The sequence below is a fragment of the Talpa europaea genome, assembly GCF_964194135.1.
Source record: "Talpa europaea genome assembly, chromosome: 1".
In the NCBI taxonomy this organism is placed as follows: domain Eukaryota; kingdom Metazoa; phylum Chordata; class Mammalia; order Eulipotyphla; family Talpidae; genus Talpa; species Talpa europaea.
Window position 1 is genome coordinate 56956563 of NC_140073.1, and position 22576 is coordinate 56979138.

Below are 22576 nucleotides of genomic sequence, written 5' to 3' on the forward strand. Positions count from 1 at the left end.
TAAGTCTACTCCTTGGCATTTAGTTCTTCTTCTTGTGATTGTGAACGGGATTATTTTCATGATTTCTCTCTCCTAACTCATTGTTTGCATATAGAAATGCAACTAATTTTTGAAGATTGATTTTGTATGCTTTCACTTTACTGAATATGATTTTAATTAGTTTTTTAGTGAAATCTTTAGAGTTTTCCATATAATCATGTCATCAAGAAATTGTGATAATTTTATTTTTTCTTTCCCAATTTGGATTCCTTTTATATCTTTTTCTTATCTAATTGCTGTGTCTAGGACATCCAATACTATGTGGAATAGTAGTGGTGAGTGTGCACATCCTTATCTTGTGCCAGATCTTAGAGCAAGAGCTTCAGTCTTTTGTGATTATGATATTGGCTGTGGGTTTGTTTTATATGGCCTTTATTATATTGGATAATGTTCCATCTATCCCCAATTATTTTCAGGGCTTTAATGGATATTGAATCTGATCACATTGTTTCTCTATATCCATGGATACACTTATTTGATTTTTATCTCTTCTTTTGTTAATGTGGTGAACTACATTGATTGATTTTTGGTCATTGAACCAGTCCTGTGTTCAGGGAATAAATCCCACTTGGTCATGATGTATGATCTTTTTGATGTCTAATTGACTGTGGTTTGCTAAGATTTTGTTGAGGTTTTTTTACATATGTGTTCATCAGATAAATTGTTCTATAATTATCCTTTTTTGTGAGTCAATTTTTGGTATCAGATTGATACTCAACTCATAAAATTTATTTGGAAGCTTTCCCTCTTTATGTTTTGGAAGAGTTGGAGAAGTATAGCTATTAGTTCATTCTTGAAGGCTTGCTAGAACTCAGCAGTGAAAGCATCTGGGCCTGGGCTTTGGTTCTTCAGGATACTTGATTACTGTGTCAATTTCCTTACTTACGACCGGCCAGTTTGGGTTTTCTATTTCTTCCTGTTTCGTTCCTAGAGGGTTATATACCTCTACGAAATTGTCCACCTCTTTTAGGTTATGCAATGTTTTATATGGATGTCTGTATTATTATCTTATGATCATTTATATTTCTGAGGAAGATGTTTGATGTTACTTCTCTTTAATGGATGAGTCTATGAGTTTTCTACCTGTTTTTCTTTGTGGGCCTAGCTAAAGGTTTGTCTATTTTATTTATTTCTTCAAAGAACCGGTTACTAATTTCATTGATCTCTGCATTTTCTTTTTGATTTCTATTTCATTTATTTCTTCCTCAATTTATATTATTTCCTTCTACTGGCTTTTGATTTTGTTTGTTCTTCTCTAATTCTTTAAGGTGTAAGTTTAAATTGATTAAGCTCTTTCTTGTTTCTTAATATTTGCCTGTATTGCTATATGCTTTCCTGTTAGCATGCTTTTACTGTACGCTATAGCTTCTGGTTCTTCTTTTCTTCATTTTAATTTGTCTCCAAGTATTTTTAAAATTATTATTTGATTTCCTCATTAATTGAGTAGTCATTCAGTGGTATGTTGTTGAGGCTCCACATACTTGAGGGTTTTCCTGCTTTTTTTGGGTATTTGAATTCTAGTTTAATACCCTTGTGACCGCAGTATATACTTGATATGATTTCAATCTTCATGAATTTATTGACACTTGTATTATTTCTATCCTGGGGAAAGTTCCTTGTGCACTTGAGAAAAATGTGTTCTTAGCTGTTTTGGTAGATGCAGTGTCATGTAAACATCTTTTAAGCCCATGCGTCCTAATTCCTTTTTAAAGGGTGCTGTTTCCTTGTAAATTTTCTGACCTGTTATCTGTATATTGATGTAAGTGTGTGTTTGAAGTCCTTTACAATTATTGTATTGTTGTCAATATCTGTTTACAGGTTTGCTAATAGTTATCTTATACATTTTGATGCTCCTTAATTTGGTGCATATGTATTTTTTTTTCTTTTTTTTGAAATTGGTGGAGGAATAATAAACTCTGCAAGAACATTTTAGTCTTATATATTCTTATTGTATATATTTCAATAATCTATATTAAAAAATTAGTATGGGTTTTAGTATATTCTAGGATTTAGAGTATCTTATCCTACTATTTCCTTAGTCTGTAGGACATTATAAGTTATCCATTATCTGTGTGTCCAAAGGTTTATAGGGTTATATAAAAATACACACAGTGTGTAAAACCTACCCATAGCTAAGGACCTAGAATCTGGGATTAGGAGATATTTTATTTTTTTATCTATTTTTTAAAGATTTATTTTTATTCATCTATGCATATAAAAACTGGAGTGTAGGCCAGAGGTGCAGGGCAGGGAGGAGGGGAGGGTGAGAGGATTCACCAGTGATAGAGTGGGGAACAGAACAGGTGGATCTACTAAAATACACTGCTGAGGGGAGCAGCACATGAGACAGGAGCAGTCTGCTGCAACATGTGGGTTAGTTCCCTGGATGGGGATCAAACTCATGGTGCTTTTTGATGAGTGTGATGTCTCCCTAATATATTGTTCCCTAAATAATTTTATAAAGACCATCCATGTATCTTGTTACCTTTTATAGCTTTCAGTCTATTTTTTTCTGACATAATATGGCTTTTCTGGCTTTTGTTCCCAGAATATATCTTTATATATTCTGCATCTCTGTTTTGTTATTATTTAAAGCTTCAATTTCTATATATTTTTCATTTATTTTATTTCTCAGTGCTTCATTTGTTCCCATTTTCTTGTAGGATTGTTTCTCAAACTTTTACTTTGAGCCTGTTTATCTTTGGAGTCCATGTGTGCTCCTGGAGATGGCAGAAAGTTTGGTTTAGTTTTCTGATCCAATAAGCTGCTCCGTACTTTTTCATTGGTGAGTTTAGACCATTTACTTTTAAGGTGACCACTGAGGTATGAAGATTTGCCACTGCCCTTTTGTCTTTAATTTTGGTTCTATTTTTTTCTTTGTTCAGTGTGTGTGTGTGTGTGTGTGTGTATTCTTCTTTTTGAATTAGAAAGAGGAAATTCCCTTTTCATTGTAGTGAAGCCTTAGTGTTTGCAAACTCCTACAACTTTTGTTTGTCTGGGAGGGCCTTTATGTCTCCCTTATATCTGAGGGTCTTGCTGCGTATAGTTTCCTTAGCTGGTAGTCTTTATCTTTAATTACTTTGAATATATCATTTCATTCTCCCCTTGCTTGTTTGGTCACCTCATAATAGTCTGATATAAGCCTGATGGGAGTATCTTAATAGGCTACTCACTTTTTCCCCCTAGCCACCTTCAATATTCTTTCTTTGTCTTGAACTCTTAGCGCTCATGACTATGTGTCTTGATGGAGACCTTACATTTGGATAACCATGTGTTTTTTTTCACTTCATGGACTTGTGTATTTATTTCAAATATATAGTGTTGGTCTATTTGGTAAGGTTTTGTAAGGTTTCCTCTATCATTTCTTTCAGTAAGATCTCTGCTCGTGCATATTTCCTTTTACTTCTGGAAAACACATTCATATGTTGCCTTCCCTAATGGTTCCTTTCCTTAATTTTTTTCTTTGTAGTTCTCTTTCTCCATTCACCTGACTCTTTTATGCATCATCATCCTTGATGTTTTGACTTTACCTTCCATTTGATTTATTCTGTCTCCACAATTTTCTCCAGAATTTTTCATTTCCTTTATTGATTTTTATATATTCTGCATCTCTGTTATATTATTATTTAAAGCTTCAATTTCTATATAGTTTTCATTCATTTTATTTCTCAGTGCTTCATTTGTTTTCCATGTCTTTGAATTTCTTCATCATGCTGATTTTGAACTCTGATAGGAAGATAAAGTCTTTTATGTCTTTGTGGTTAGAATGTGTGAAGGAACTATGAACCAGAGACACTTTTTGGGGGGTGGGGGGCGGGAAGGGAGGGATTGGGGTCAGAATGGGGGGATTACAATTGTATGGGGAATATAAAAATAAAATTTATTAATTAAAAAAAAAGAATGTGTGAAGGAAAAAAAAGAATATGGGAAGGTTCTTTTCTGGTGATGACACAGTCCCTTGATGAGTTATGGTGCCATGTGTTGTATCTTTCCATTTTGCCATTTTTCTGCTTTTAAAAAATTTCTTCATTTAAAAAGTGACAGCAGCAGTAGCTCAGACATTTGCAGTATGTCTGTATTTCCAGCAGGTGGCACAGTGGAGTTTTTAAAAAATTTTACTTTTTTTTTTTTTTTTTTTTTTAGTTTTCTTCAGTTTTAAATAATTTTAGATGCTTGACCTTTCTGTCCTTCTGTATATTTGGAAACCAGATTTTTCAGTTGCTGAGTTAGATGTGGGGGAGGCTTCTGGGGCTTCTGTAAGCCATGCAAGTGGGGACAGTGGATTGGTTCATGACTGCCACTACTGATCTTTCCTCTTTGAAGTTCCATACACAAGTCTCTGCAGATGAGGCCTTGTTAGTAAGTTCCATAAGGTTAGTACTAGTCTTGAGAAATGAGGGAGTGGCAGTACAGCCCAGAACAACGGATCCTATGACCTAAACTGGGGATCTGGTTTATTGTAAGCACCTCAGTTCCTTTGTATATATCTCCCCTCAGTGGTTTATGCCTCCACACTACTGACCTCTCCCTTCGCTGGGTTGCTGGCCAGGTGGTAGAGCCATTTTTTTTTTTTTAAAGATTTATTTATGCATACAAGAACTGGGGTACAGGCCAGAGATGCAGGGGGGTGGGAGTGAGAGGATTCAACAGAGACAGAGTGGGGAAAAAAACAGGCAGACTGACTGAAGTACACTGCCAAGGGGAGCAGCAGGTGAGACAGGAGAGGTCTGCTGTGCCAGGTAAGTAGCTCCTTGGCCGCCTGAATATTGAACTCGTGCTGCAGTGGCTGTGATAGCTTCACAGTGCTGTGCTTAACTCCTTGCACCACCAGGGAGGCCTGGCAGAGCCTTTATATGCGAGGCCTGCCAACAACCTCCGGGGCATTACTTTCCATGCACATCTTGCTTAATAAGGCATGAATCTTTTTAGTGTTCCTCTGGTGCTGTCTTTGCTGGTCTCTGATGTCTAATAGAATTCCAATTTCACCCCAAGTTACAGGATCCTCTTGAGTGTAGCCCTGGTGTGTGCTAACTTTCAGATTATTCTCTGGCAACAAAGCAAGGGACCTCCTATAATGCCATTTTTGGACAAATCCCTCTCATTTCCTTTATTAATATAGAAGATAAATTTGGGTTGGTTTCCTACCTCCCTATTGATCAATTTGCAATAATTTTGTTTCTTGTCTCAAAAATCCTGGCTGGTATCATCATCTGGCCTATGCACATTGGATAGAGAATCCAACACAAGGAAGTTACAACAATTCTAAACTTTATGTATTTTTATATTGTAGGTATATTGGTCCCCAAATATATAAAGCAAATGTGGAGAGACTGATGAGGGAAATTGAAAAATTTACCATAATTGTAGGAAATTTTAACATTCTTTTTTTTTAAGAAATAGATGAAATAGACAAAAACCAGTAAGGATATATAGATTTGACCAAAATGATTCACAAGCTACATTCCATGAACATGTAAAAGGCATCACATTCAACAGTGTGAGGGCCCATATTCTTTTTAAAGAGCATGTGAAATATTTTATTAAAATAGACTGTATATTCAACCATAATAACTTGCAGCAAATTTTAAAATGTTTGAATAAAAATAACTTCTATACCTACAATTAAGTAAGAAAGTTAATATTATTCATACATTTGGAATCTTGAAAATTGTGTCTAGAGATTTCCACTTCTGGATGCAATGTAGTAGAAAAAGGCATCATAACACTCTCCTTGAAACACTGGAAAAGTATGAATAAATTACAAATCATATGTTTACAGACATGTGAGAGCTGTGAAAGCAACAAGGACTAGGTCAGGAGAGAGAGAGAGGAACTTTCCTGAGGTGACTAGCCATTTCATTTCCTGGGAGCATTTCCAGTCTGAACATGGACTGCAGACCAGGCTTGGTTCATGTAGAGGGTCTCCTGTAAGGCTTGCCAGGGCCATGTGGGGCTAGTGCACAAATAGGAAAGTTGAGAAATTTGGCCAGTTTCTTCCACATCTTGTAAGTTGAGTTCTTTAGAAAATACACACTGAGTCTGAGATTTGCATGTTTATTATAGAATTTTATTGTAGTTTATTATAGAATTGCCTCAACTATACATGTGAGGGAGCAAGAGAAGCAGGGTAGGAAAGATTTTGAGTGTGGCTACAGAGAGTTGCTATAGTGACCTCAGCCAACTGCAGAGAGCTCTGAAGCTGAAGGGCCAGTGAGAGATGTTCCCAATGAGGAGCTGGTGTTGGGCCTTTAGAACTGAGTAAGCCAGTCAGTCATGTGATGCAGGTTGCTCAGAGGAAAGAGAGTTTGCCTTAGATGAAGCCTCTTCCTTCAGTCAAGTGCCATTCTCAGAGAGGCACGCAGTTGAGAGCCTGTAGCAGATAATACTCCTGAGTGTTTCAGATCTGAAGGGGGATCTGGTGGTGTAACCACAGCATCCACTACACTAGATGACATGTGCTGATTTCTGGGGCTGTGTATGAGAGGCTGGGGAGTTGGAATGAAGACTTACAAAAGTCAGTGAAATGATTCTTAATCTCATGGAGCTTAGGTAGAAAGTCTTGCTAAAAGAAGAGGTTACACTCTGACCTCCATGGGTGATCTGTCTATTATTCGCCATCTTAGTGGAGAGTGAAGTGGTATCCCGTTGTGGTTCTCATTTTCATATGCCTAGTGATGTTAGGGATCTTTTCTAGGAATGCATTGGTTCAAATATTTTGCCCATTTTTTCTAATTGGGGTGTTTGTCATCTTCTTATTGAGTTGTAAAATTCATTATATGCCTTTATCAGGTATATAATTTGCAAATATTTCCCCCCAGTTTGTTCCTCATCAATGTTCCCCTTAATGGTGTGTTTCAAAGTGCAAACATTTTGAAATTTGATTAATTAGAATTTATCGATCTTTTCTCTTTTGAATCTTGCTTTTAAATTGTATCTAAGAACTCAGGGTGAGTGAGGCAAGTGCATGCTGGATGTGTGAAACCTCCCAAAGTTCTATAGACATGTGGATGACTGGGAAATTTGTTTTAAAAATAGGGAAAAAGCAAAAAACCAAAACTAATAAGCAAAACAAAAGAAAAAAGAGTCTATAAGAGCAAAAGAGTGATTACCAGACAGGAAGAGGGAAGAGAGGTGAGTAAGTTAGAAAAAGGGGCCAAGCAGATGGCGAAGGATGGTAAGAGACTTTCAGTGGTGACCTGATGTCGTATATACTGATGCCTTGGGAGGCTGTACCCCTGAAAATTATATAATGTTATAAACCAATGCTCCTTCAATAAAAATATGTACCCAAGAACACTCCTCACTCGTTAAAAATATTTTTATGCAATATTTTCTTCTAGAAATGTTAGTTTTAGCTCTTACATTTAGGTCTGTGCTTCATTTTAAGTTTATTTCTGTGTATGGTCAATGTCTAAATTCTTCTGCTTTTTAAATTTTTTTGCATATGGATATCTGGTTGTCCCAGCATCAAAAAAACATTCCCAATTCAAAAGAACATTCTTTCCCTACTGAATTATCTTGGTGGTTCTGTGGAAAAATTAATTTACCATAAATGTAAGCACTTATCTGTGAATTCCCAATTCTATTTCATTAATCTACATGACCATACAGTTTTGATCATCATAGCTTTATAGATTTTATTTAATTTTTAATTATTTTTTTACATCATTGTTCATTTTTAAACAATATTTGCTTCCCCCCACCCCCTCAGGTACAGTCCCCATAGAGTTTCCTTCCCCAAGGCACCCGGGCACAATCACCTCAGTCCCCTGTGCTCCTCCCTCCCTCCCTCAGATCCCTCTCCCGCATCCTCCCCTGCAGGATGTCTCGGATTTATAATTATCCGGTTTTGCTTGTGTTTTGTACCATTATTATTTTTTTACACTGATGTCTTATTGGGTTTCCCTATATTCCTGCTATAAGTGAACCCATCCAATATTTTTCTTTTTCCTTCTGGCTTATTTCACTGAGCATAATTCCTTCTGCTCCATCCACGTTGCTGCTAATGGCATGAGTTTATCTTTTTTGACTGCTGAATAGTATTCCATTGTGTCTATGTACCACATCTTCTTGATCCAATCATCTATTTTTGGGCATTTGGGTTGTTGGCAGGTTTTACCTATTGTAAATAGTCCTGCAATAAACATAGGGGTACAGGTGCTCTTTTGAAACAATATTTCTGTGTCCTTTGGGCAGATCCCTAGAAGTGGAATTGCCAGGTTGTATGGTAGCTCCATTTTTAGTAGACTGAGGAACCTCCACACAGCTTTCCATAGTGGCTGGGCCAGTTTGCACTCCCACCAGCAATGTAGGAGAGTTCCTTTTTCACCACATCCTCTTCAACATTTGTTTTTTTTTTTTTTTTGATCTGTGCCATTCTTACTGGTGTAAGGTGGTATCTCAGTATGGTTTTGATTTGCATTTCCCTGATGATAAGGGATGTTGAACATTTTTTCATATGCCTGTTGGCCATTTGCATTTCCTCTTTGGAGAAATGTCTTTTAAGTTCTTCTCCACATTTCTTGACTGGATTGTTTATTTTGTTTTTGTTGAGTACTGTGAGTTCTTTGTATATCTTTGTGACCAGTCCCTTATCAGTTGGATGGAGAAGATTTGCACTTCTTAAATTTATAAGTACTTTTTTTCTTTTTGATTGTGTTGTGAATATAGTTTTAATTTTATTTTTAGTTTGTTTGTTGCTCATATACAGAAGTACAATTGATTTTTATATATTAACCTTGCATTCTATGGCCTTTCTAAACTAATTTATTGAGGGGAGAAAGAGACTTTATTATATTCTTTGACTTTCTCTACGTACAGGACTATGTCATCTGTGAATAAAGGTGGTTTTACTATTCTTCTCCAATCTGAATGATTTTTTATTTCTTTCTAAATTAAACTGAGTAGACCCTCATTGATCAGAAGTGGTAAAAACAACTTGCCTTGTTCCAGATCTTAGGGAGAAAGATTTATTCTTTCACTATTAAGTATGATGTAGTTGTTTCTTTCTTTTTTTAAATGAAGTTAAGATGTTCTTTAGCTGTTGAAAGTCTTGTCACAAATGGATGTTGGATTTTTTTCAAATGTCATTTCCACATCTGTTGACATGATTTAGTGGTTTTGTCTTTCATTTCATTAATATTATGGACTTTATTCACTAATTTTATGGACTTCATTAATTTTTAAGTGTTAAAATAACTTTGCATTTCTGCAATAAATCCCAGTTGTATATAAGTAATAATTTTATTTTATGGATATGGCTTACAATATTTTCTTTAGGGTTTTTACATTTATACTTGTGAAGGTTATTGGACTGTAGTTTTTTTCTTGTGCTGTCTTTATCTCATTGTGATATCTGTAATACCAGTGTCATAGAATGATTTGGAGAGTGTTCCCTCCTGTTTTCTGAAAAAGTTTGTGAAAGATTGGTATTATTTAAACTTTAAGTACTTGAAAAAAAGCTTACCAATAAAAACATCTGAGCTTGCACTTTTTGGGAGGAGATTTTTAATTACTAATTAAATCTCTTTACTTGTTATAGGTCTATTGATTTTTGCACTAAACTTTGACTGCCTTAGATTTGTTTGCTTTTTTTTCTAGTTTCTTAAAGAGGAAGTTTACATTATTGCTTTGAGAGTTTTCTTTTTTTTTTCTGGATACAGATATTGAAAGCTTTAAATTTCCCTTCTAAACACTACTTTAAACTACTCCTTATTTTCTATTAATCAATATATATTATGTTGAAAAAATCTTATGATTTTTTTTCTTTGAACCAGGAGTTATTTGGAGATGTAGTGTTTAATTTTCAAATAGTTGGGAAGTTCCATTTTTTTCTGTTGTTGATTTCTAACTTAATTATTAACTCTGGGAGAGTCAGGAAGAGTCCATTGAGCCAACTGCACTTGAACACTCAGGATGAATGTTGTCACCAGGCAGAAGCTGGGGTGAACTGAAACTTGACTGGTGAAGAGGGTGGGGAAGGATTTCCAGGTGGAGAGAGACCAAGCATGTGTAAGGGCACAGGCCAGAAAGTGCCAGCAAGGCTCTCAGTATGGCTGGAACAAAGGAAATGTAATTTGTGTCTTCTTTCTTTTTGTCTGGGTCAATATATCTTAAATTTGCTAATCTTGTTGGTATTTTGAAATAATGTTTTAGTTTTGTTGATTTTCTCTACTATGTTTCTTTTCTATTACATGGAGTATAAAGAAAGTATAATTGGAGTACAGAGGAAGATGTTGGACAGGAAGTAGGATGTTCAGATTTCAGAGTCACTCAAGTCTTCTGCAGAGATTCCCATTCCCTCCAGAGATCATAGAATAGGGATGTTTTCTTGAGATATTTTTGACTGAGCACAAGCACTAAGGAAGATGCTGGAAGAATAAGAATTGGGCACAGGGTGCTTGGTGTGTCTGCTAATTAGTCCCAGTCCTGGTCTGTGCTTGAGGGGTGGGCATTTTGTACCTCTCACGGGCAGGATAGAACCCAAGGCTGACTGGCAGTGGGTGTTTCCTGTGTTATACAATGAAATTAGAGGCCAAAGTTGCCATCCTAACAGGTCTTACCAACTTAGCAGGGTCCCAGATTGAGGGGGCTGCAGCCTTCTCCTCAGATCCGGGGTCCCTTCCATGGTGGTAGAGCACTTCTGGACATGTCAGCGGTGAAGGCTATGTCCAAACTTGGTCTATGAAACACTGGTGGAAGAAGACTGATGCTGTTCTATAAGATATAAGTTAGAAGGAGAAAGACAAGTACTGGAGAGTTTCACTCATACGTGGAATATAGAGAAACACAGCAAAGGGTCAGACAAAACCAAACCCAAACCAGACCCTTGAAATGTGACAGCAGAACTGAGGCCACCAGAGGGAGAGAGGGAGTGGAGGGCGAAGGGTGGAGGGGATGCACAGACGATGGCGGAGGACAATGGGCGCTTTGGTGGTGGGTGTGGTGTGGCAACATACACCTGAAGAGGCAGGAACTGTACCTCTGTATTATACACAGTGTTGTAAACCAATGTCACCTCAAAAAAAAAAAAAAAAAAACAGAAAACAAAAAACAAAAAAACAAAAAAACTGAATGAACAAAAAAAACCAAACCAAAAAACCCAAAACCCAAAAAACCAACCAAACAAGAAAACTGCTTGTTTGCTGAATTAATTCAGAGAGGGCAGGGTGCACGAGATTGAGTGTCTCGGAGCTGGGGAACTGAAATCAAGTCTTTTCAGGAACTCCCCCTGGTGCTCTTTCCTTCCCTGACTCTCTTCCTCTCGCCCATTTGCTTGCTAGCCTCCTCGCTCACAATTTCTCCTCTTTTCATTTCAGTAATAACCAAAAAGGAATGTCTAACAGTCAACAACTCAGGGCAGTGAGTGGCCTTCAGCCTCTCAGACCTCACACCGGGAGTCCTGCAGGGTGTGGATCCCTCCAGGAGGGACTGAGCTCCCTGACGGTCTGGCCTGCTCTGTGAACAGTGACTGCCTTCACATTCCTCAACTCCCCTTCATTCCTACCCACCCTTCATTCTTGAACACAGCGCAAACATTGCTCTCCCAGAGCATTGCGTCACCTGAGGAGGGATCCTCTTTTTTCAGAGCACCCCAACTTTTCTCTTGCAAGCCTTTCATGCAAGTACCACTCTCTCCAATGTGGCAAAATGAATTATATCCATATTTCATCTCCTGCCTGGGGCCTGAGCTCTGCAAAGCAGAGTTGTAGGCAGGGTTCCCATTGGCCTGTAAGGTCTAGCCCATAGTGGCAATTAATGGATGGGGCATTTTGGGCTAGGTCATCAGAGGAGGATCACACAAAATGAGTTTGCAGGGCTTTTGGGGAAAAGGCTCTCATTTCCGGTGTGCCTGGGCATCGCCCTTCACACCAGAGAGTTCAAAGGAAAAAGACAGTGACAAGGATGTCATTTGGGAAATCATTTATAGTTCCAGCGTTACTGGGGCTTCATTCAGTCCCACACCAGCCCCCGAGGCTGCATCAGACTGTCTGGACATTCATGGCTTCCTTGGGCCAAGAGTAGCTGTCCAGTGTAAAGGAGTCATAGTCTGGAGTGTAGACCAGAGATCTTACAAAAGCTTCCTTGTCTTGGGGCTCCGGGTAGTAGGAGGCCAGGTTGTGTTTGTACGCGAAGTCGATGACCTAGGGAAAAACATGTTTGACTGAAGACTGGATCTAAGGAGGAAACTGCTTGGGAGTCTGTGGAAGGAGGGGTGAATCCCTCTCATGGGTGGTGGTCTCTGTAACCGCTGCATAGGAAGGACGTGCAGCTTTGTGTCTTGGCAAAAAGTTGTTCCAGAATGGAGTATCTACTGGTCAAGTGTGTTCTTCCACCAGCCTCTGGGTCCTTAGCAGCGACATTGCCCTTGCTGAGCATCAATCGCCTCATCTCTAAAGTGGGGGTAATGAGACCTTTCTCTGGAATTGTATGAGGATAAAATTAGGTAACAGTCCAAAGTGACCAATACCAGATATTCTCTCCTCCCCCCCCCCCCAAATATGGGCTGAACTGGATGAACAACATGATCAGAAAAACTTGAATCTAAATAGCTCACCAAGGAAGGACAAGGTGGAGCTGGTCTGTGTGCTGGATTGTTCATTCAGTAGCCTTCATTGGAAAACTTATGGGGAGAATGTACTTTTTGTAATGCATTTTCTGTAATTAGCTTTAAAAGTTATCATAGAAAACTATAAAATATATATGCTAATAGAAAGATAATCAATGATAGTAAGCCCTTATGCTCTAATAATTATCAATGTTGGACCAGTCTGTATTGAACCATATTCTGATTCTTTGAAATCCCATCATCTTGGCATAGTCTCTAGAGTGACATTTTTACTTGGACTATTCCATGAACCCGACTACACATGGCCCAGCCCAGTCACCCTGAGAACCAAGAGGAACGAGTGTCTGCTCTGGGCTGCAGGCACTGAGTATGGCGTTCTCTCAGTGCTCTCTTATATTCTCCAGAATTTTGGGAGAGAGGAGTTACTGGCCCCTTTGGAAAAGGAGGAAACTGAGGCTCAGGGGAGTGGTGATTAGGGTAGATGGCCCTGCTGCCGGCTGGCAGAGCTGGGGCCCACACTCTACGGTTCTCATGATGCCACACTAGCTGACCTTTCTGTATAAATGGGCAATTATGACTCAATGGAAAAAATTCCACCCACATTCTGTTCCACAGAGCTGTGGACTTTGATGCCCTTTCTCCGCCTAGTGTTTGAAGAGAACTCCAGAAGTTTTCCCAGAACTGGCTTGAGTGGGTGTTGGGTGTGGGGAGTGAACTGCAGACAAGAGTTTGTCACCCAGGCTTGGGTTGTTTGCAGTGCTGCCCAAGGAGTTCGGGATGTGTCCAGTTTCTCCCCTTCAGCTTCCTAATGCCACATGAAAAATGGTTTAACCCTTGAGCCCAGAGTGCAGGGGAGGAGGCCCCTTACTTTGACGGCGATTCTCAGAGACACATCTCGAATGGTCCCGAGTGGTGGATACAGTCTCCCCTGGGACAGATGCTGCTCAGAGACCTCCTGGGCAATTTGCTGGGGAGAGAAAGAGAGAGAGAGAGAACTGACAAGAACAATCTGAGTTTCTGCTTTCCCAGAACAAACCCAACCTATTACCCCAGAGACTCATCTTGTCCTGAGGGGCAGGACTAGTGGTTCTCACTGGTGTCTCTGCCACCAAGTCACCCCAGGGGAGCTTGATGCTTAGACTTAGGCAAGGACAGCTCATTTCTGTGCTGACTGGCTGAGACTTAAAACAACAAGAGATTTTGTGAATTCTGGAGGAAAATCATTAAGTCTGTGGCTTGTAAAAATTCTGGAATGTCCCCTTGACTGGCCTGGTCTGTTGCATAGGGGTTCCCTGACTTTCTGAGTTCCAGCCTCCTAACCTCATGCCTCGTAACCTCATGGAGCCCTTGAGGCTGTCTTGTCTCTGTCCGGGGCTCTGTGACATATCTCCTTTCAGCCTTTGTCCCAGGTGGAAGAAAAGCTGGAAACAGTGAGCAGCTCCCCAGATGGGCCTTGTGCCTCTCCTGAGTGAAGGTCCTAAGCACAGCGTTCTGGGAGCAGCCCCTCCCACCACTGCCTGTCTGAGCGTCGCCTCTCCTACCAGCCTCATCCTCCAGCCTCACACACTGGTGCTCAGCCAGTGGTAGAACCGTCCCTACATGGTGGTTCTGCACTGCTCCTACCCAGTCTTCTTGTGTCAGACTTGAGTTTGGGAAAAGCTACGGTTCTCTCTGAAAACTAGAGCTAGGAAAATAGACAAGACAGCAACTTGGTCTTGCCTCGGAGCTTGGCAGAAATTAGGGCAGGACCTCTCCTCCTCTGTCCTGTTCTCACATTCCCACCACTCCTTTCCATTCACTGTCTTTCCCAGAGCTCTTCCACATGCCCAGCTCTGCAGTAGGGGTTGGGCACCTGTGGTGGAGAAGCCATAGTCTTTTCCCTCCTGGAGGCTGGTGTCAGTGGACAATTAAACACTAGAACACATACAACCGTGTGAGGGGAGTGCAAGGAGAGGGGACATATAGGCATAGAGGAAGGCCCAGTCAGTGGTGTACAGGAATGGCTTCCTAAGCTAAGACCTGAAGGAAAAAGCATGAATTTCTTGCATGAGGAGAGGGAAAAGCAAGTGCAAATTTTGGGAGGTGTGAGAGAGCAAGAAAGAACATGAACATGAGATTAAAAAAGAACATTGAATGGTAGCGGGTGCTCAGAGTGAAGCTGGACAGGAAAGCTGTGTCCAGCAGTAGAGCTTTGTGTAGAAATTGTGCGGAGAAGTTGGACATCATCTTGTTGGTCTCGGGGAAAAGATCTGAAATGAGGAAAGAGACATAGTCTGCTCCACATTTCGAAAGATTCTCTTTGGAGGTATAGAAGATGGATTGAGAGAGGGAAGCAGGATTTCCATGACGAAACTTCCTCTATAGGAGCTCATGAGGAAGAGTGAAGAGCTGCATCTGCCTGTGTGTTCATTGTGTTCAGTTCTGAGACACAGGGCATTGGTGACCCTGAGCTGAGGTGTGGAGACCAATTGTCCGGCCTGGCGCTCACATGCCCATGACCCTTGGGGGCCTGGTTACATAACCCCTTGTGTCATTTCCCTTGCCTATAACATTGGGATAGTCATTGTATCTCTCTTTTTTTAAAGATGTATTTATGCATGAAAGAACTGGGGTACAGTCCAGAGGTGTGGGGGATTAGAGGATTCACCAGAGACAGAGTGGGGAGCAGAACAGGCAAATTGACTGAATTATACTGCTGAGGGGAGCAGTGGGCAAGTCAGGAGAGATCTGCTGTGCCGTGTGGGTCAGAGGTCCCTGGCCAGGGATTGAACTCATTCTGCAGTGTCTGCTGAGAGTTTCCTAGTGCTGAGAGTTAACCCCTTGCACCACCAGGGAGGCTCAGTCACCATATCTCTTCAATAGAGTTTTTAAAGTGAAATGAGATAGTGCATGTAAATCTTCTGAGACATTCATTTTTCCATGGGAAAATCAGATTCAACTTAGATCACCTAAGCACCCTTTCCGAAATATAACCTGTAAGAAATTTGAAATCAAATTGTCAGCAAATAGAGGGGCGAGGTCTTGCCTACAGTGGTGATTAAAATTAAAGTGAAAAGGGGCCTCCCTGGTGGCTCAAGCTGTTAAGATGCAGCACTATGATGCTATCCACAGCCATTGCAGCACGAGTTCTATCCCTGACGAGGGAGCTACCCCCATGGTGCAGCAGACCTCTCCTGTCTCGCCAGCTGCGCCCCTCAGCAGTGTATTTCAGTCAGTCTGCCTGTTCTCCTCCCCTCTCTGTCTCTGGTGAATCCTCTCACCCACCGCATCTCTGGCTTGCATCCCAGCTCTTGCATGCATAAATAAATAAATCTTTCAAAAAAAATAATTAGAGCAAAGAGAGGACCTGTGTAACTAATGGATACTGATCACAAATGACACTGTTGAATTGTCCCACAGCAGGGGGATGGGTGTGCAGTTGTCTCAGGGTTACTTAGGGAAACTGTAGCAACTGTGTTTCTGCACAACAGGGGAATTTGCAAGCAGGAAGTGACTCTTCCTAATCAAACACCTGTTCATGGCCACAGGACACCGCTGCCCACGAGAGCAATGAGAAGAAATACAAACACAAAATATTCCCACCAGAGGTTCAAAGAAGAGCAACAAGAAACCTCAGCTAGCGTGCACACAGCCCGGAGAAGGCTTAAAAGCCTTCCGCTAACATTATTTGCACAGCCTTTGCAGAGCAGGTGCTTCAAGGTCAAGACATGGTAAAAAGGAACCTGGTGCCCGGGGCAATTCTGGTGCTCCTCAGAGAATCAGGGCTGAACAGGGTTGTGTGGAAGCCATTCCTGTGTCTTGCTGGTTTGGGGGCATCATTAGTGCTAAGGTGAGGGGGAAATGCAGGTGGGTGTGAAAAATCAAGGTAGAACCTTAGGAGCTCATTGGGTATAAATATATTTAATACTTGCATAAAGCTCTGATTAGCTTAACCTCCTAACACAGTCATTTCTATGCCTCAGTTCCTCAGTGAGGATGAACGGGAGGTGCCTGGCATTTGGTTGCAACAATAAATGTCAGCATCGATACATGTTATTAGTAATCATTGTTCCTGATGTGGGTTGTTATTCTGTAAGAATTCTCTCATTGGGGCCTCCCCGGTGGCGCAGCGGTTGAGCGCTGGGTTGCGAAGCTGCGCGCGGCCTCTGCGGCGCCGGTTCCATCCCCGGCTGCTCCCCGGCCACCGGAGGAGGGTCCCACATGGCGCGCAGACCTCTCCTGCCGCCCGCTGCTCCCCTCAGCAGTGTACTTCGGTCCTTCTGCCTGCTCTGCTCCCCGCTCTGGCTCTGGTGAATTCTCTCACCCTCCCGCGCTTCTGACTGTACCCAGTGCATGTATAAACAAAACAAACAAACAAACCAGCAAACAAATAAATAAAGCATGCCTCTATAAAAAAATAAAAAAAAATAAAAAAAAGCATTTAAAAAATAAAAAAAAAAAAAATAAAAAGAATTCTCTCATTGTTTCCACCATGTGCCAGAGCCCTTCTGGGAGTTTTCCAGTAGGACACCTAGCCCAGGTGCGCCTCACATCCTCATCTCTACGCACGAGATCCAGGGGCTCGGACATGCCACCTGTCCCTTCCTCACGGAGCGCTGTCCTCTGGGGCTCTTTATGTTACTGGTTACCCTGGGACATGCTCAAAACCCAGGCCGGGGGAGCTCATCTGCCGGGTCAGTGGCCCCATAGTCTCAAGTGGCTTTCGTGGCATCTCCTGTATTGGGCACCCAGATGGTCACTGCTGGGAGGGAGGGAGCCGGGCAGGTGGGGCTCCTTACTGCCAGTGCTTCCTGCCGCACCCTCCACTGATTACTCCTTAGCCCCCTTAGGAGCTGTTTGCATGTTTTGAGAGAAGCTTGAGGTTAGGTGCTTTGGGGATCTGTTGTCAGGGTGGGGCAGGTGGGCAGAGGAGACAAAGGGAGGACTCTTCGGGGCCCAGTAAGGATCAGGTGCCACCCACGGGCACTGGGGAGCGCAGGGACTTGGTACCTCTGCGGTCAGGAGGAAGATCTCCTCGGGGATGTGGCGGATCCCGCCTGCGATGACTCCCAGTGCCACTCCGGGGAACACGTAGGCGTTGTTGCCCTGCCCGGGGATGAAGGTCCGGCCGTCACTCAGGGTCACGCTCTTGAAAGGGCTTCCGCTGGCAAAGATGCCCCGGCCCTGGGGGTGAAAGCAAGTGGAGTGAGAGCTTGACTACGGGTCAGGCAGCACCACTGTCCTCGGCTGACCTCCTGAGCCTTGGGCCCTCTGCCAGGCTCTCTTTTGTGCCAAGCTCACTGGAGGTGCCAGCAGCGCAGTGCTCTCTTGTCTGGGAAGTTCAGCCCCCTCTGAGTCACCTGGCCGTCACCGGGCTGCTAAAAGGTGAAGTAAAGCTTTTCCACCTGTCACCTTCTGGGCGGGCCCCCAGCACAGGAGAGGAAGGCCCGTGGCCTAGGGATTCAAACGCCTGGGTCTGGGGACAGCGCCGTTCTGGGGGAACCCTGGGCACGTGTGGTGGGCAGAGCTGGCTTGGGCAGTCAGCTCCGCTCCTGACTGGCTCTGTGACCTGGGCTCATGGGTCATCTTCCCCATCCTGACTGCTCCTCAGCGGGCTGGGCCTGCTCTCATTCTCTAGTCCTCTCAGCCTGGGAAGGATTGGCTCCCCACTGACCTCGGTGACCTGGTAGCACTTCTCCGCAGTGCACTCGGCCTTGCTGGTGGGGTTGCTGAGAGCAAAGATGATGGGGCGCTCGTGGAAGGAGGCCATGTCCCTCAGAATCCGCTCTGTGAAGGCGCCCGCCATGGCGGCAACACCTGCAGGGACAGGAGCGTGGTGGAGCTGCCTGCCTTATGAGCAGCCCGCTGCTGACATGGCCGTGGGGGAATGGGGCATGACAGGGTGGTTCCCGGGGATGGCGCCTGCCTCAGGGTGGGGAGTGGAGGAGAAAGGGGTCTTCAGGCTTGAACTATCTGAGACCCTGCTAAACCCAAGGGACCATCAGTCAGTTTCCGGTCCCTCCCCAGTTAAGATGTACCCATGGGGGCAATCCTGGATGTTGTCTGTACAGAGAGAGAGGCCATGGCAGGGAGCAGGGCTCGGTGAGTCTTGGTTAGAGGTCAGCCTTGCGCTTTCCCACTGCATCTCTCCACCGCATAGCCGCAGCGGGTGCCGTAGGCCATGACTTCAGTGCACTTGTGACACATGCTCGTGGCTTGGAATTGGGCATGGGGTGGGGGAAAGGCTGAGTTTCCACGGGTTGCTGGGGCAGCCTCCGTAAGTCACCGTCTTCACCTGCTGGTCAAGAAGGTTAGCGGGGCTGGGCAGGGGGTCGCCGCCCTCCTCCTACCTATGATGGCTGTGGGCTTCACCAGTCTCACCACCTCCTCCAGGGACTTCACTTCAGGATGGTCCTGGGCAAACATCTCCTTCTCGTGGTTCAGGTGGCTCCTCCCCTGTGGGGAAAGAAAAACATGGCAGGACCTGCCGGATCGGAGCCTGGCTACATCTGGAGACTCTGAGAACATTCCCTGCGTTGGGCTTTGCTCTGCTCTCTTGGAAGCCTGTATATCCAATTTCCTGACAGACCTAAAGTGGAACTTAAGGATTTCTTGTGTGTGTTTCTGCAACCCAAGGTGGCGAAAGCCTTCCTTTGAGTGGCTAGGATCGTGTCTGCCTGGGGCAGGACACAGGGCTCCTTGGGAAGTACCAGGTCTTACGAAGACTTGTAGCCCCAAGATTTCCAGGACCCAAACCACTTTGAGGGGTGGGGGCCTGAATCACCAGGGCCAGGGAGTTAATTTGAATGTATTTTACTAGAGTCATCAAGTCCCCGGAATAATGCTAGACTGACTCCTGGACAGGCTGTAGCGGCTGTACCCCACTGGCCCCAACTCCCTTCCATTTCTTCAGAGTTAATGGGTAAAAGGCTGGTGAAAGCAGATAAATGTTTCTCCTGAGTCCATGGCACCAGCTGACTTCATGATGACCAAAGTGAAGAAGTTAACTTTGAGAGATCTTTGAGGAGGGGTGAGGACCATGGGGTGAGCACAATGATGTTGAAAGACAGGCGAGAGGGGAGTGTGGCAGCCTCCCCCTGTAGCTGGATTACGCTCCTGAATGATCTGGGATGTGAGGAGGAATCTCTAAGCCTCAATTCTGGGAATAATCTGGCTCCATATGGAACAGAAAGGAGTTCCTCTCTGCTGAAGGGTCTCTGCTATTCTTGGTTGATGGCCTCATGTACCCCCTGGGTTCTGTTGATGTCAGGTTTTTCACCTCTCACTGTTGTTGTATGATAGCAGAATTTCGGGCTACTTACCTCTCATTATTTCACACCTACATCACACACTGGTGATATATTTTACACTACCGTATGCCTAATATTGACATCCAGGATTCATGGCCCCTGGGGGGGGTGGAGAAGTACAGGGGCAACCGCCCTACCATGTGGGAATTGAGAGGTGCATAAACGTTGATGTAGGAGATTAATTAACACACACGAGTCCAGAGAACGCTTTTGGAGAGGTTAATCTGGGCTAAGTCAGAAGAGAAGAAGGAAGCAGAAGGGGCTGAGGGTTGAGAATAGGAATGTGCAAAAAGAGAAGACATGGAAGGAAGGAAGGAAAAATGCAAGGATGTGGAAGAGAGCACATACTGCTTTTGGACAATTAGGGCCCAATGTAGACGGAGGTTAGTGCAGGCTGAACCTCCCCACTTTTGGAAAAGAGCAGTGAAGGCTGCTGTGGGATGACTATTGCTTTGGCAGGTAAGGCATTACCCTCCTTTTGCTCACTCTTCTGACTCAGCAGTTTGCCCCTTGAGACCTCTTGATTTCAGTTCCAATAACTGTGGATGCCAGGAAACATCTCCTGACTGACAGTACCTTCACAATGAGCCCCTTGGAGTCCACCATCCAGATCTTCTTTGTGGCCTCTGCCTTGGGTACACCTTCTTTCTCTAGGGCCATGACAAGAAGGTGGGCGATGCCCATGGCTGCCTAGGAAGCACACATTTGGGTGTCAGATACAGCGCTGACAGCTCTCAGCATTTATCAGTCCCTCCTTTCTTGATGCTGTCCGTCCACCCCCTTCTCCAGGAAGCCCAGTTAAATTGTTTTGAGACACTCCCCTCCTGTTCTCCTCCTGGAACAATAGCAGAGAACTCCTGGTGTACTTACCTCACCTGCACCTTGGAAAACAAACACATGATTAGAGAGTTTGTTCTTGGTGATTCGCAGAGCGGCCAGGATCCCCGCCACTGCCACAGAAGCTGTGCCTGCAAAGAGTGGACTGAATTAATTCTCTGGTCTCTGTTCTTAACCCCCAAGAGAAGACCCCTGGAAGGGTTCCCCACTCTTTGAACTTGTGGCCAAACAAGCAACTTTCCAAATCCACCATAAAAGTCAGGCCTGCAAGCATGTAGGCATGGGAGGAAATTCATGTCCTATTTTGCAGACAACTTATGTTGAGAAACAAAACCTGTATTGATGCTCTACCCTAGGTGAGAGGATCAGAGAATCAGTTGCTACCACTATTATACAGAAATGAAAGGATAAGGGCAAATACAGTATAAAAGAGAGGTGTGACCTTCAGAGAATGGTTCGCTTAAGGGATGAGTGGATAAAAAACAATCATGAGACATTATATGGCCACGTATCTGAGCCGCTTAGCTCACTGCTTAGTCTGGCACATGCCATTGCCAAGGGGTGCGTCTGCAAGGCACACGTTGCCTGAGCAGGGGCTCAGACTCACTTATCACTCACTCTTGCAGCATGGCTTCCTCTCTAAATCCACTCCTAAGGTCTCACCAGAAATTCCTGATGACCAAGAAGACTTGGGCCACATGCTGGTGTCAACTCGGAGTGTGTGCTTGTCACCTCACAGCACTGATAAAGGTAGCCTTAAAGGGTAATAGTGAAGAAAATCTTTCCAAGGATTTGAATTCAGGTACTAAACTTGTTTGTCCACTCTGGTCCAAGAGATGGCTACACCTACATTAATCCAAGGGCAGGTGCTAATGGATTATCTGAATGTCTAGGGACTTGAGAAGACTAGAATAGCAAGATTGTTGATGAGGAAGTCTGGCGAAGGGGTGTGTGAATGGATCTCATGAAATAGGTAGAGTGTGAAGATATTTGTGCCCTAGATATTGATAAAAACTCACCAAGGGGCAGGATGAAAACAGGTTTTTCAATACTCAAGTGGATCAAAAGGCATGTCCTGTATGTGTCATCCAGTATCTTTCCCAGGCTAACAGGGTTTGCGATAGGTTTATGCACAAAGTAGCCGTACCAATGCTGAGCTCCTGCTATGGCACATTCTCTGGAAGGAACATCCACCTGGCAGCAGGATCATTGTATTGGGCTCCTTCCATAATAGACAGGAAGATTTCTCCTCACTGGAATAAAACATATTCTAGATAAAGACTTTTCTTGCCCTGTCTACAGTGCTTCTACCAGCACCATCACTGGTGGATGCTTGAAATGCCTATTCATGATGCTGACATCTTCCAGACAAGTTTTCTAATCAAGGAATTTAATCCAAAGGAATAGGAATATAGCAATAGTTCCGTGCCCATCAAATTCACTGGTTTTAGCAAGTATCCCCTCACCCAGGAGCAGCTGGATTCATATGTCAGGAACCTTCAGTTTCACCCAAGTCTTAGTTGAGGTAACATTCTGTGGAGAAGCATCTACAGATAGGATTTGACTTAGCAAACAATATACTGTGCTCTTTCTCCAGTAGCTAGATCACACAGGCCTGGGAGTGAAGAAGTTGCAATGGCTCCTGTCACCATTTCATCCAATAATTCGCTTGCACAGTTCTTGCTTCCCGTCACCTCGACTTTGTGCTCTAGAGGATTGGAGGTCTCTGTTTTAGGAGAAGTTAATTCTGCCCAAAGATGGGAAGACTGACTGTCTTCTAGGGAAGAAGAAAATGGCTATTGATACTTTGCCTTCATTTTGGGGAAAAGGTGAGAATTGACAT

General features: G+C 43.3%; 1 protein-coding gene across 1 annotated transcript in view; it reads right to left on the reverse strand.

The window, feature by feature from the left end:
- Positions 1-12020: 12020 nt before the first annotated feature.
- The window catches only part of ME3 (malic enzyme 3), a gene marked incomplete at its 3' end in the record, with an annotated part of 220180 nt that continues 209624 nt past the window's right edge, over positions 12021-22576 (reverse strand). The window contains exons 8-14 of the mRNA XM_084250209.1: positions 20767-20864; positions 20473-20586; positions 18937-19042; positions 18261-18403; positions 17597-17770; positions 13476-13574; positions 12021-12182 (exon numbers count right to left, since the gene is read on the reverse strand). Coding sequence (XP_084106335.1) covers positions 12021-12182; positions 13476-13574; positions 17597-17770; positions 18261-18403; positions 18937-19042; positions 20473-20586; positions 20767-20864 — 896 coding nt within the window. The remainder of the gene's footprint in view (positions 12183-13475; positions 13575-17596; positions 17771-18260; positions 18404-18936; positions 19043-20472; positions 20587-20766; positions 20865-22576) is intronic.